The 15,639-nt window shown below is 44.0% G+C and overlaps 1 protein-coding gene and 1 non-coding gene across 2 annotated transcripts in view; both read left to right on the plus strand.

Annotated features, from left to right (window-relative positions):
- Window positions 1-215: 215 nt before the first annotated feature.
- Window positions 216-298, plus strand: TRNAL-UAA (transfer RNA leucine (anticodon UAA)). The gene has a single exon. It is a non-coding gene; the product is annotated as a tRNA-Leu (tRNA).
- A 9,226-nt stretch (window positions 299-9,524) lies between these two features.
- LDB3 (LIM domain binding 3) overlaps window positions 9,525-15,639 on the plus strand; it is a 181,998-nt gene continuing 175,883 nt past the window's right edge. The window contains exon 1 of the mRNA XM_065408201.1: window positions 9,525-9,617. Within this exon, the coding sequence (XP_065264273.1) occupies window positions 9,525-9,617 (93 nt within the window). The remainder of the gene's footprint in view (window positions 9,618-15,639) is intronic.

Raw genomic sequence — 15,639 nt, forward strand, 5'->3', positions numbered from 1 at the left:
GGATTTTACGCAGGTATTTTCCTATCCTCTACTGCTTTTTAAGACATTTTTGTAAACACCATTTGCTTTCCTTTATCTGATTAAATAGTACAGACTTTACAGCTGTCCTCAGAGTTCTGTTTCATAAACTGTAACACTGATTTAATGATTTTAATTCCTTTTCCACAGCAGTATCTATTGTAGTGAGTCAGTGACTCTCAGTGGTCTATGCACTTACCAGAATGGCCGAGTGGTTAAGGTGTTGGACTTAAAATCCAATGGATGTGTGTCTGCGTGGGTTCAAACCCCACTTCTGGTAGCAATGTTCTTTTGACATTGATAAGGAGTAATGGTTTCAAGTTGCAGTGGGGGAGGTTGAGGTTGGATATGGGGGGGGGGGAGGACTTTTTCACTAGGAGGGTGGTGAAGCACTGGAATGGGTTGCCTAGGGAGGTGGTGGAATCTCCTTCCTTAGAGGCTTTTAAGATCAGGCTTGACAAAGCCCTGGCTGGGATGACTTAGTTGGGGATTGGTCCTGCTTTGAGCAGCGGGTTGGACTTAGATGACCTCCTGAGGTCCCTTCCAATCATATTCTATGAGAGGATCTCTCTCCTATAGTGATCCACAGAAGGAAAATGTTGAAGAACCATAGTAGTGAGCCATTAAGTTACTGTGTACCTGGCCTAGTGCTACATTGACATTGCTTAGATCTTGTTCACACAAGTAGAATTGTAACATCTAGAGATGGAAGAGACCTAGTATGTTATCTGTTTCATACCTCTCCACATTACATGAAACACACAGCAACTGATCTTTCTTTGAAGCTCTTCTGCTACATGCTCTGAAACTTGTCACAAATTCATAGGAGGGGAAGGAGGAAAAGACCGTAAAGTCTCTCTTTTTTTGTCACTATTCTAATAAATTAGAGCTTTAAAGTATTTGACCATTTTTTCCATTATTTGACAATATTTGGTCAACTGACCAGTCAATTATTTTTGTACCGTGTGTGTGTGTGTGTATATATATGGTACAAAAATAATATAAAGCCTGGAGCAGAAAACAGGGTTGGATTAGTCCATAATTGCCCTATTCTGTACACCTACCTGAAACTCTGGTACAGACCACTGTTGGAGACAGGATACTGGCCAAGATGGACCATGGTCTGACCCATTATGCAGCTCTTATGATCATATATTACACACAGCAATATATTTTGGGCCCTTTGCAGCATGTTTTGGAGGTATCTACCTTGCATTTGGGTTGGAGTAAATTCTATTATTGGAGTATTGTCTATTATCAGTGGTAACTTAGGGCAGCATTTGGACCTTTGGTAGGAAATACAGAGGTATGATTAAAGCCAACTCTTTACGAGTACATGATTAATCCCTGTTGTACAAATTGCTCTTTTGACAAACTGCCAAAATAAGCCTGAACATGAATACTTTTCTTTATTTCCTTCTGGCTTTAAATCTTTACCCAAGAACTACTAAATAGGACAGTGGTGGTGGTTTGCTTTTTCTAGCCTCTCTACTGCATTTAGGATTTATGTTGTAGCAACAGTGCCATTTACAGACTGACCTCCCATCAACACTTTTAACTGATTTCCGCTCATTATGTGCCTTTGATTGTCTCTAGTTTATCTGAGGACAGCTACATTCTTGTTTTTCACCAACACACAAATAGGGATTACTTCATTCATCAATCTGGGATGACAAGAAGGAACTATGTAGCTTCTTAGGAGGTGCAGCAAATGAAGAACATATTGTGCTCATTTGAAATTAAAGGGGAATATAGATAAGCAGAATGCAATTACTCAAGTTGGAATGCAGACAGAATTTTGGAAATAACAACCTTACTCCTGTAGAAAGTGCTATGGGATCTCTCTTCTTCAATGACCTGGACTAATTAAGTTCTCAATTTTTATGTTTCACTTGAAAGACAGCACCTGTAGCTGCATGGGTTCTGTAGTTTCTCAGCGGGAAGACTGCCCCCATCTAACACCATGGTCCCCTATACAGTATTACACTGAATTGTCAACACTAAGGCCTGGCCTCCCTTTCCTTTTTCCTTGACTTTTATCTTGAAGTGACAATATTTTGAGTTGTGCTTGCAGTGTGCTCGCTCTCTCTCACACTCTCTCTTTCTTTCTCTCTCCCCCTCCCCTGCCCTCATGAGTTATTAGAGGTAGTTTAGTGGAGGCTTTGTACATACTAAGCCATGGGGACTCTCAGATGGGAATAGCTTTTTCTCCTCTCCAAAGTTCTAAGAGAGTTTGTATGTTGTGTCCTCCCTGGTGCTTACCAGACAAGAGCCAAGGGTGAGGGATCTAGTTGAATTCCTCCATCCTGTCAATCTAGGTTATCTTTCTTTGTACTGACACAGAAAGAAAAAATGTTGAGTGTGTAGCCCCGTCTGTTTTGGGGGCAATTCTGTCAGAGCTCACTTGGCTTTTTCCTTTGGCACATCAGAAAGTTGCTAGGTGGGGTATAATGGGGATGCGGAGAGGTTGCATGCGAACAGAATTGCTGCATCTTCTCTGTGCCCTTTAATAATTCAAGTGATGTATGAATGAATTAGTGGTGTGACTTAGGCCTGGTCTACACTAGGAGGTTATGTCGAATTTAGCGCCGTTACATCGAATTAACCCTGCACCCGTCCACACCACGAAGCTATTTAGTTCGACATAGAGGTCTCTTAAATTCGACTTCTGTACTCCTCCCCAACGAGGGGAGTAGCGGTAAATTCGAAATGGCCATATCGAATTAGGCTAGGTGTGGATGGAAATCGACGCTAATAGCTCCGGGAGCTATCCCACAGTGCACCACTCTGTTGACGCTCTGGACAGCAGTCCGAGCTCGGATGCTCTGACCAGCCACACAGGAAAAGCCCCGGGAAAATTTGAATTCCTTTTCCTGTCTGGCCAGTTTGAATCTCATTTCCTGTTTGGACATCGTGGCGAGCTCAGCAGCACTGGCAACGATGCAGAGCTCTCCAGCAGAGATGGCCGTGCAATCTAATAGAAAGAGGGCCCCAGCATGGACTGATCGGGAAGTCTTGGATCTGATCGCTGTGTGGGGCGATGAGTCCGTGCTTTCCGAGCTGCGCTCCAAAAGACGGAATGCAAAGATCTACGAGAAGATCTCTAAAGCCATGGCAGAGAGAGGATACAGCCGGGATGCAACGCAGTGCCGCGTGAAAATCAAGGAGCTGAGACAAGGCTACCAGAAGACCAAAGAGGCAAACGGACGCTCCGGATCCCAGCCCCAGACATCCCGTTTCTACGAGGCACTGCATTCCATCATAGGTGCGGCTGCCACCACTACCCCACCACTGACCGTGGACTCTGAGGATGGGATATTGTCCACGGCCGGTTCCTCGGACATGTTAGCGGACGAGAAAGATGAGGAAGGAGATGAAGAGGACGAGGCAGTCGACAGCGCTTACAACGCTGATTTCCCCGACAGCCAGGATCTCTTCATCACCCTTACAGAGATCCCCTACCAACCGTCCCCAGCCGTTAACCCGGACACAGAATCAGGGGAAGGATCAAGCAGTAAGTGTGTTAAACATCTAAACATTTATTTTTAACAGAACTGGAATATTAACAATAACAACAATGGGTTTTTCATGATTAGTTTGCCCTAGGCGCTTAACGTTTCAGTCCTGGGCAGTGCAACTATTGAAAAAAATCTAACAATGTCCGGTTTTGCATGATTGTTCTGCCCAAGCCGCTCTACTGTTTAGTCCCTGCCAGTGCAGCTACAGTAAAATGCGGTCTATATGTCCGGGGATAGAGCTGAAATCCTCAATGGACATCTCCACGAAGCTCTCCTGGAGGTAATTGAAAAGCCTTTGCATCAGGTTCCTGGGGAGAGCGGCCTTATTGGGTCCTCCGTGGTAGGAAACGTTTCCGCGCCAGGAGACAATCAAGTACTCCGAGATCATTGCCCTGCAGAGCATGGCGGCATACGGCCCTGGTCTTTGCAGGCTTTCCCGAAGCATTCTTTCTCTTTCCGTGTCTGAGATCCTCATCAGGGTGATGTCGCTCATGGTGACCTGCTTTGAATTAGGTAGGGGAATGTTAGTATTGGGACTGCTTGCCCGTTCCTTTACAGAACTGTAACCGGCGGTTTACAGGCACGCGGTGGAGGCGGGAGAGGGGCAGCACACAGGGATCTTTCCCTGGGACAGCCGCGAGGGGGTGGGACGGGGCAGAGCTCATGCTTGCCGGATTGCTGGCAGCAGGGACTGGCATTGCTTTCAATGTGAAAGGAGGCCAGTGCAACTATTAAAGTTTTAAGCAGCCACAAGTCTACGGCTTACCATGTCGGCCTGCTACACAAATTCCGGTGTCCTGCCCCGCTTCTCTGATCTGCATTGCAAGACCCCAGGCACTGAATGCGAAGGCCGAAAATTCGACCTTGTCCTGAGTGCGCATGTGATAGGTGCTGTGCATGGTCTTCTTTACAGAGAAAGACTATGTTCTTTGTTCACAACTAAATTTATCTTTCTGAGGAATTCACTCCCTTTTTCCCATTCCCACAGCTGCGACTGTCTCCCAACCCAGCCTGGCATCACACTCCCTGAGGCTAGCGCAGATTAGGCGTAGGAAGAAGAGGACACGGGAGGACATGTTCTCGGAACTTATGGGCTGCTCCCGAGCCCAGGCAGCACAGCAGACCCGGTGGAGGGAGAACTTGTCCCAAATGCACCGTTCACACATGGAACGGGAGGAGAGGTGGCGGCAGGAAGACCAGCAGGTGACTCAAACGCTGCTTGGACTACTGAGGGAGCAAACGGACATGCTCCGGCGCCTTGTGGATGTTCTGCAGGATCGGAGGCAGGAGGACAGAGCCCCGCTGCAGTCTATCTCTAACCGCCCTCCCCCGCCACCAAGTCCCATACCCCCCTCACCCAAAGTCCAAAGAAGGAGGGGCGGCAGAGTCCGTGAAAACTCTCACTCCACCCCTGCAGACAGCTCTACTACTAGAAGGCTCTCATTCCCCAAAATTTGACAAGTCCTTTCCTTCCCGCCTCACCCAAGCCCCCATCCAAGTTTCACCCCCCAGTTTCATGTGTAGTTGCTAATAAAAAATACGTTTCTGTTAATTACTGTTTCCATCGTGTTCTTTAGAGGAGAGTCTGTCTGAAGGGGGGGAAGGGGGTTGGTAATTGGACAGAACAGTCACCTTTACCAGGGTACAGAGGCGGGGGCAGGTTCAGCAGCAGGGCACACACACATTGCAGTCACTAGTTACCCTGGTCATTCTGGGAGGTGGTTTTAGTGTTCTGTGGGGGGTGCTCTGTGACTTTGTGGCGGGGGAGGGCAGTTACAGATCTTATGCAGCGGTCCTTATCCTGGATCACAGAGCCACGCAGCAGGGGATCTGTAACCGTCCTCCCCCTGCCACAAAGTCACATAGCCCCCCCCCCACACAGAGTCCCGAACAGGAGGGGTGGCAGGGTCCGTTGAAACCACCAGTCGACCACTGCGGAGCCTGTCATTCCTGGAGTTTGGAAGCGTCATTTGCATCACTACACTACACCCGCTCCCCACCACAGTCTGCGTCCCAGGTTCAACACTTTCCCACGAAAACAGTAATAAAGAAAACGGTGTTCATTAACAAAATTCAAGTGATTTTATTTTTAACCGTGTGTTGGAAGGGGGGGAACGGGGTATGTAACTGGAGAGGATTCTGAACATTTAGTGGGTAAAGAAACGGGGGCAGGTTCAGCTTCTCTGTACACAAACTGAAAAGTCACTGGTTACCCTGCTCACTCAGGAACCTAGCTTTCAAAGCCTCCCGGATGCACAGCGCGTCCCGCTGGGCTCTTCTAATCGCCCGGCTGTCTGGCTGGGCATAATCAGAAGCCAGGCTACTTGCCTCAACCTCCCACCCCGCCACAAAGGTCTCCCCCTTGCTCTCACACAGATTGTGGAGCACACAGCAAGCTGCAATTACAATGGGGATATTGGTTTCGCTGAGATCACAGCGAGTCAGTAAGCTTCTCCATCTCCCCTTGAGACGGCCAAAAGCACACTCCACCACCATTCTGCACTTGCTCAGCCGGTAGTTGAAGAGTTCTTTTTCACTGTCCAGGGCGCCAGTATAGGGCTTCATGAGCCAGGGCATTAGCGGGTAGGCTGGGTCCCCGAGGATCACTGTAGGCATCTCCACATCCCCAAGAGTTATTTTGTGGTCCGGGAAGTAAATACCTTCCTGCAGCCGTCTAAACAGACCAGAGTTCCTGAAAACACGAGCGTCATGAACCTTGCCCGGCCATCCGACGTTGATGTTTGTAAAATGTCCCCTATGGTCCACCAGTGCTTGCAGCACCATTGAAAAGTAGCCCTTTCGGTTGATGTACTGGCTGGCCTGGTGGTCCGGTCCCAGGGTGGGGATGTGAGTTCCATCTATAGCCCCACCGCAGTTTGGGAATCCCATCGCGGCGAAGCCATCTATGATGGCCTGCGCGTTTCCCAGGGTCACTACCTTTGAGAGCAGTACCTCAACGATTGCGTTGGCTACTTGCATCACAACAACCCCCACGGTAGATTTGCCCACGCCAAAGTGGTTCGCGACTGACCGGTAGCTGTCTGGTGTTGCAAGCTTCCAGAGGGCTATGGCCACTCGCTTCTGGACAGTCAGGGCTGCTCGCATCCGGGTGTCATTGCGCTTCAGGGCAGGGGACAGCAACTCACAAAGTTCAAGGAAAGTCCCCTTCCGCATGCGAAAGTTTCGCAGCCACTGGGATTCATCCCAGACCCGCAGCACTATGCGGTCCCACCAGTCCGTGCTTGTTTCCCGTGCCCAGAATCGCCATTCCACAACATCCACATGACCCATTGCCACCGTGATGTCCTCGGCGCTGGGTCCCGTGCTTTCTGACAGGTCTGTGCTACTCTCAGACTTCAGGCCCTCACCGCGGTGCCGTAGCCTCCTCGCCTGATTTATCTGCATCTGCCTCTGGGAAAGGTGGATGATAAGCTGCGAGGCGTTGACAACGGCCACAACTGCAGCGATGGTTGCAGCGGGCTCCATGCTCGCAGTGCTGTGGCGTCCGCGCTGTCACTGACCAGAAAAGTGCACGAACTGATTTCCCGCCGGCGCTTTCAGGGAGGGAGGGTGGGAGTGACGGTTGGATGACGACAGTTACCCAAAACCACCCTTGACACATTTTTTTCTCCAGAAGGCATTGGGGGCTCGACCCAGAATTCCAATGGGCAGCGGGGACTGTGGGAACTGTGGGATAGCTGCCCACAGTGCACCGCTTCCAATGTCGACGCTTGCCCCGTTAGTGTGGACTCACAAAGTCGAATTACTGTCCTTAGTGTGGACACACACGTTCGACTTTGCAATATCGATTCCACATATTCGATTTAAGTAAAATCGAACTACTCTCGTAGTGTAGACATACCCTAAGTATGTCTTAGGGTATAGCCCAAGTGAGAGAGTAGGTGTTTAAACTTCTGACCTTCCATCCATAACTGATGGTGTTAACAAATGAATTGTTTTAGCACCAACAAGTGAGGCCTGCAGTGAGGTGGTGCTTAAATAAGCTGGTTTCGCATTTTACAGAGACTTTGGGCATGTCTACACTGCACAGTAAGCTCGAGTCTGTCGGACTTGGCTTGGAGACAGTGTCTCCAAGCCTGTGCTGGAGTGTCTGCACTGCATTAAACCTGAGTTTACAGTTGCTGGACTCAGGTCTCACAGCTGTGCTAACGTGTCCATACTGGACTACGCAAACCTGACTCTGGTCTGCTGCTTGACCTGCATTCCCACTGCAAAATGACAGTGCTTGGACCCAAGTCACAGTGGGATCTACTTCCCCCAGCAGGTCCTAGGACCTGAGTTCTGGCCGACCCAAGTTAGACTGATTTGTGTGTGAATGGAAGTGGAGCGTGGGCTCAAACCTGAGTCAGAACTTGGGTTTCATGTGCAGTGCAGACATACCCTTGGAGTCTAGCCATAGAAATGAATAGGCAGGTACAAACTGTGAGTCTCTTATAAATCTCATCTTCCTCTTGAAGCCATGTCTGCTTTGGTGCTGTGTTGATTTTAATTACATGGGTATTGTGGGTTGGTTGTTCTGGGCAAGTAGAAGAGGTTATCTTCTCCATATGCCCAAGAGGCAACTCCACTAGATAGAATGTTTAGGATTTTAAACAAATATCCTGCCATACAACATGTCCTGTTGTCCATACCAATTTGTGATGCTTGTTTGCAATGTTATTGTGCTGTTAGAAGCCATAGGTAGGAAGAAGTTTGCTAAAGTAGATAGCTTGATGTAAGGAAACATTTAACTAGTTGTTAGAACTTGGCACAGGGACTCAAATTCTGTGTTCTATTCCGAGCTCTGCCAATAACCCACTCTGTTACAATGGATAACTCACTTAACTTCCCTAGATGTCAATGTTCCTCAGTGAAAAATAAGGGTAAGAGTTACCTACACCATATGGTGGTTGAAAGATTTAATTTAATAATGTTTGCATACTGGCTTAATATTTTCTGACTTGCTAGAGAGCAAAAGATTTTTTTTTTCTTGAAAATGTTCAATTTACTAAGAAATGGAGACAAATTATCAAACCTTCCAAAAATAAACTAGAAAACAGTGCTGTGTCCAAGTGTATTGTCTTTAGCTACTCTTTTCTTAATTGATAATTCTTATGTCACCTGACAGTAACATGATCAAAATGCTTTAGCTGTAGAGATCTTTTCTAAATCCAAGGTGATTTTATGAAAAACAATAAAAAGCCACTTCTGTTGCATGATAACAGAATAAACTATATTTTTCTGTAGAAGTAAAGGCTGTAGAAACAAGGGGCAAACATCTTTTCATGAATTGGTGAGTGTATGGGGCAGATATTTTTCCAGTGCTGCAGCAAATTTTCCAGCTTACCAGGTCAATGCAGAGAAAGGAGCAAATGCTTCCCAATTCATATACTTTCGGATATAAGAAAAGGGTCAGTATAAAAAAAAAAACTTGATTTGTAGTGCATGAAATCTCAAAATGAAGTAAATATGAATTTATGTTCTGTGGAGCAACAGTTATAAGTGGCTTTGGAAAGCAAAAGTCTTTCCGTTGTTAGCAGGATATTAATGTTTGGGCTTCTAGTGAATCCTAAATTAGGTTCTGGGGTTGCTGTTGGTAGTAGTTTTTTGTTTTTATTTAATTTATATATAATAAAGTAGTTCTGAACATGAAGAGGGACTTGGGGAGCCTAGAAAGATCTGCTAACCTCCCAGGGGGCTATATTAGATCTCTGAGTCATGGAGTCCTTGCATAGTAAGTGTTTGGTTACAAGCCTTTTATGGGCCCCAGCTCAGCTGGGATATCAGTATCTGTATTATAGCTCCTATCTATTCTTAGGTGGCACTTCAGCAGGACTGAGCAGGCAAGGCAACAAAGAAGCAATTATTGTGTTCTCAATATTTGTAAATGTCTTTTTTCTTTATTTTTAAAAATATTTTCTTTTATTTCCCTCCCCATACCCCTTTTCTGTAGAGCCTTTTTGGTGACCTGCGTAAAAGAGTTACAAAATGTCTTACAACGTGACTCTAAATGGACCTGGACCATGGGGTTTCCGACTGCAAGGGGGAAAGGACTTCAACATGCCCTTGACCATATCCAGAGTAAGTGCTAATACACAAAAAGCCTTCTTGCATTTGCTTAGGTTGGAAAGTAGCAGCAAAGGAGTTGCTAAATGCACACTCTAACCTGGACAAAATTAAGAGATTGGTCAGTCTGCTTAAATAGAGGCAGAAGGGACTGAAAAAACAGAGCATTTTAGTGGAACTAAAAAGAATAGAATGTTTTCTTTTAGCACATTTAAACTTGATGATTCAAGGCATAGCTGATAATGCCAAGAAGCGATATCTTAGATGGACTGTATAAGAAAGATGAAGCTGCATCTTTACTCAATAAGAGCAAAAACCTCCTTTTAAATTAATGTTTCTGTCATGCTATAAAACAATTTTATTTTCCATAATATTGCTTCTTTGCTGTGACCAAGGGGCCTTACCTACTTTGTTTGTAATGAGGTTTGGTGATGGAGGGAAGGAAAAGGAAGTGTTCATAATAAATCAAATGAAGTTTCCAGAAAACGAGCATGTAGCTGCCTATAAATGTGTATAGTTTGGGTTTTGTCAGACTTTTTTGTTTTGACATCCCCCCCCCCCCCCCCTGGCTTTTCATCTGTAGTCCATCAAGCTTTAGGACCTGTGACTATTTTTTTTTTCTTCTTACTTGGCACAGAATAGTGTAGCCACATTGGCTAATAAGACGAACATCAAAGATCATTTCAATAACTCCTGTTTTGAGAAGAACATGGTGGTAGGTTTGGGGCTTTTGTTGCTTTTTTTTAATCATCTTAGATTTAAAGAAAATTTACTGAGGTTTGTAATGGGCTTAAAATTACACAGAGTGAAGCAGAAGCTCAATGGTGCTGAAAATATTGTCTTAAATTATACAGGGGCCTTCCACTTGCTGATGAAAAGCAGTGAATGATGTAATAATTAATTACTCAGTGCAGTTATTGAGTATGAATCAGTCCATTGGTTGCATTTCCACCTCCTTTATTTCCTCTAAGAGTAATTTTTAAAGGCAATCCAGGGGCATGCTCTACTTATTACCTGACCTATTTTACTAGTTTCCTAAAAGGAGAGGTGTTCCAAAACCTCTCAACACTGAATGCTTTTGAATTTGTAGATGGGAAAGATTTTTCTCTGTAATCAGCAACTAAGCAGTTATTTAACAGTTCTAATTCAGCAGCTGGAAATTTTGCTCCCTATTTGATTTTTGTGAAGTCAGTCTTAAGTATTATTTCAGACTATTTAGATATAGAAGCAGAAATGTGTAGTCCAGATGTGTTCTGATTCCTTCACAAAATTAGCTGCAGCAGGAGTTCCAGTTTTTGTGGTGGACACAAGAGAGGTTAGTTAATTAACAAAATGTTAAAAGAATAACAAACTTATCTGCTCAGATAAACAGGTAGATGGCAAATAAAAACTGTTTGGGGTGCCACATACTATCAACACTCATTTGGAAAGCTAAACTTTATCTGATCCTCCAGCATTTGAAGCTTTTAATACAAAATTTATTATGTTGACTTTTGGAAACAAAACTGATTATCTTTGCACCAGTCATGAGTCAAAGACTTCAGCAAGCTTTTGAAATCCTGGGAAACTATCCATTTTAACCTTTATGCTATAAAGCTCTGTCTTATTTGCTCTCCCTTGTATATATGCATAGTGTGTGACACTCTGTTCAAGGCTGAGTCTGCATTAATTTCAGGTTGCTAAATTTATATGCTCCTACTCTGATAGGAGGAACCCTTTCTTTATCCTCTCTGCAAAGGTGTCATTGTTCGGTACTGTTATTAAAGAAGACTGCTCTGTTGTCAGCAATACAAAAATATTGTCACAAAAATAAAAATTTACTTTTCCAGTTTTAAGCTAATTTTAGTACCCTAGATACTGCTAGTCTCCCCTTATCCCAAACAAGGTAAGGATATAATAGACTGCTTATGCTAGATTTGCTAATATCCTGTAGATGTACTTGTGACTTTTACCACCCTTTATTGTGAGGTCCTAGTTATTATTTGTAGTGCCTAGAGGCTACCCAATCAAGGATCAAGGGCCCCATTTTGCTGACTCTGTATACACAGAAATGAAAAGACAGTTGTTGCCCTAAAGAACTTAAAATCTCAGGCCCTGATCACTGTGAGAGTCCCATTGACTTCAGGGGGACTGCTGAATGCATATAATTTAAGCATGAGTGTAAATCTTTGCAGGATCAAAGCCCCAAAAAGTGCTTCAGCTTCTCTGAGCACCCTCAACTGCCAGTGATCTCAACACCTTTGAGCCCTTCATCAGGCTGACTTTTGCTTGCACTGATAATGTCAAATATGATGTGAGGCTGTTTGAAATCTTGCCCAGTGAAACATTTATTCTTGGGAATATTACTCTGGAATTGTGTTTTGTATCTAATATAAAATAACAGCAGATCATGCTCTGTTTCTGTACATGAAAATGTACACAGCCTTTTTCCCCCCTCAGAGAGGGGGATGGGCGGGAATAGGAATGTTTGGAAGCTGCGTTATTTTTAAATTGGAACATTGTATCCCATAGCTTTTGGTGATAATAGCTTAATAAACCCTGTTTTTTATATAAATATCCCAAAACCGATCAAGAGACCCCCCATTGTCAGCAATTAATTTGCAGTCATAAGCGAGGCAAGCTGTGAACTCAGTCAGATAGCACACACAAAAATGTTATTGCAGGAATAATACTTTACTTTAAAATTATGAGCCAAGTTCTGTTCTCAGGGAACACAGTGCTCCATGAATCTCCAAGTGCTGTCAATGGAGATTACACATGATTATCTGATAACAGAATTTGACCCATAGTAGCATGTGATGGGACCGGAACCTCCAACTCTTCCCAAAGCAGCATATGCGAGTAGGTAGAGCCCTGGATTGAGACTCAGGAGTCCTGAGTTGTATTCCCAGCTCTGCTGCTGGATGACCTTGGGCAAGTTACTTTACTTGTTCTTTGTGCCTCCATCTCCCTTCTGTAAAATGGGAGAGACAAAAACCTCTGTTAAAGCCCTTGGAGATCTCACTGATGAAAAATACTATACAAGAGCTTTTATTATGATTTCCCTTCCTAAGACTGGCGTTTACATTTTAAACAGTGGGCAATGAAGGAGAATTGCCAAAAATAAATGGTCTGATGGCTGGTTTGTTTTTTAATGCTCTCTGAGGCACTATCATTTGTTCCCTTCTGGGAGGTCCAGGTGATCAAATCCCTGCCAAGTCTTCAACAGCTTGAGACACAGGAGTCCCAGTCAATCAGCTGAATGACAGGTGAAGACATATCTTTGTGTTCCCATGAAATGGAGCATTGTGCCTAATACCCTGTTCTTCATCTAAAAATAAGTGTCTGTGTGGTGTCAGCACTGGGGTAGGAGGGGAAAGCCAGCACGGAAGATTTAAGGTAACCCTGCAGCTTCATACTCCTTGAACTATGGAATTAGCAAATAAAAGAGAAGTCTTTGTAGTTTCATGGGGTTTTTTTCATCCCCCACCTCACAGCTCCTCACACCCTGTAGGGGTAACCCTGCCATGCAGCGGGATAGGCAAATGTCTAGGGTAGCGTTTTGCTCTATTCTACGTTTCAGTAGATCTGAGTACCTGTCATCCTGTTTAAATGAATGGGAGTTACAGGTGCTCAGCTCCACTGAAAGCTGTTGCCAATGGCCTGATTGTGTGAGCGACTCTGGTCCTTTCTAAATTGATGAGCCCAGCAAAAATCCTAGTGCTGATGTGATCCATTTTCTTCTAAAGCCTGTGTGTGCTCTTCATTGACTGGTGGTGAGGAGGAGGAGGATGCTCTGAGACAACAATTGCATTGACCAAGCTAATGCTCTATTCTGCCCTGTGTAAGAAAGGGGGCTTTGTAAATTAAATATTTTGCTGCTGGCCTGCCATGTTACCTAATAGGCTATCATCATTCCAGTACTTAGATACCATGGTTGATTAATGTTATATTAAAAATAGGTACATTCTCTTCATGTTCCAGTGAAATGTAGAATGCCAGGAACAGTCCAGAGAGAAACAAGAGGCACCTGAATTGGCTTATATTGAAACCATAGTTTAAATTTGAATGGAAAGATGCCCCAAGTGATATATGTATAGTGTCGTTACATATGGTTGATCAATCTACGATATGGTATTTCTAATTCATCCACCACTGTATTGGCTGGGCACTATTTATATAATATATAAATTTACTGTTGCCTTCAGCGCCAGCTCAGAAGCCAGAGCTCTGGGGCTGGTAAAAATGGCAAAAAACGTCTGTGGTTTTTGGTTTTTTAAATGAAGAGAATAGAAGGTGTGACAGGATTGTGAGCATTATGGGTGAACAGTAGGAGGAAGGAAACTGAAGAAATGGAACCTCCTCACCAATTCGTATACTTATGCTGCTAATCAGAAAAACAGTCTGGGACTGCTTAAGTAAACCATTTTATATGGCATTGGAAGAACATGAAAGTGTTTTTGTTGTTGTTGGTTTTTTTTTTTTTTTGGTCATATTTGCTGGGCTGAATTTTTTTTTTAATTTTTTTTTTTAACTACTATCCTTCCCTCCTTACTACCTCTTCCACCCTTACCACCACACACACAGAGGTATACACCATCCTTCATGAGGAGATATTAATGTGACAGCATTTCCCCTTTGAGGGACTATAATGTATATGAGAATTCCCCTGGCGCTTTTGTTTTACTTGCTGTACATGGAGACTCCTCACCTTGCATAGTGTACTAGTGATGAATGATGGGAGCCCCCCTTAGTTTTCTTCACTACTGAAGGCAGTGGAGCCTTGGGTCATCTTTTGAAGCATCATCCCTTCCCCACCATCAGAGTGATTTGTCATTTAATCATCCGGACAGCTGAGTGCTACTGCATGTGAACTGCCTTCAAAAGGGCAAAATGTACCTGAGTAAATTGATAACACAGAAACTCTGTAGAGGAGCACAGAACTCACTGGAGGCATTAAAGGGGAAATGATAGCATAAATGATGAATTTGCCATGGTGCCTTAGCATAAAAACAAAGCATCTTTTGGACAGCAGATATCTGACTTTCTGTTTAGTACACTGACTTCATTCTCTATCTGTGCCTGGTCTAGTGCAGAGATATAGCCTTTGAAAGGGTAAGGGTACCATGGCCTTTTTTGGTATGGAATATGTCAATCCCATTCCAGCAATTCCTGTACTGTTTCCATGACACACCAAGGGCTATCAATCTGTTCTTTTCTCCCTCTTCAAAGATGAAGCAATCAAAAAATTTCCTCTACTCCTGCTCTTACTTACTCTAGCTAGACCCAAGAAACTTTTTTTAAATAGTAATAAATAATATTTACAAAGTTTAAGAGCATTAAGTTTTGTATGCTAGGCTCTTCCCATCTCCCCCACAGATCATTCTAGCTACCACTCACTGCATAGATATCAGGATGACTTTTTATTGGCAGGTGTACCAGATTTTCCTGTTATTTGCCTTGGGCAGTAGGCAAGCAGGTTTGCGGAAGTGTGTTTGAGTAGTAGCTGTGCATATAACTTCATAATCTTGGGTTACACTGACTAATGACCAAATTCATTAAAAATTATATAATCCTATATGAAGCAGCACATCATATGTAAGTGTGCTGTGTATGCATCCCATATGTGTAGCTGATATTAGTATGACAAACTGATAGAATGCATTTATCATACACCTTTGACCATCTCTGACCACCTCCCCGGGTCTCTAATCATTGATCCATCTCTGCCAAGATTATTTCTAACCTTCTAAGGTGCTGTCATATTTAAAAATCAAATTTTCAGAGGAAAGATTCCTTGCTGCTCCCCCAAATGTGGAATCCTCTGCAATACCTAAACCTACAGCCCAGGAGAGATAATAGCTAGCGCTAGACCACAGAGAAGCTAAAGGTCTGATATCTAGCTATCTACCAATGTTGGAAATGGGACCTTTATACCGCTGGTAAGCCGAGATTTCTCTTTTTTTCCCAATTAGACACAAACAGCCCTTGTTTTAGTTTCTGGAAGGTCCAAGCTATTGGACTTTAATGTCATGCTATTTTCATAGCTAGAAAAGCT

Source organism: Emys orbicularis, chromosome 7, assembly GCF_028017835.1.
Source record: "Emys orbicularis isolate rEmyOrb1 chromosome 7, rEmyOrb1.hap1, whole genome shotgun sequence".
NCBI classification, from domain to species: domain Eukaryota; kingdom Metazoa; phylum Chordata; order Testudines; family Emydidae; genus Emys; species Emys orbicularis.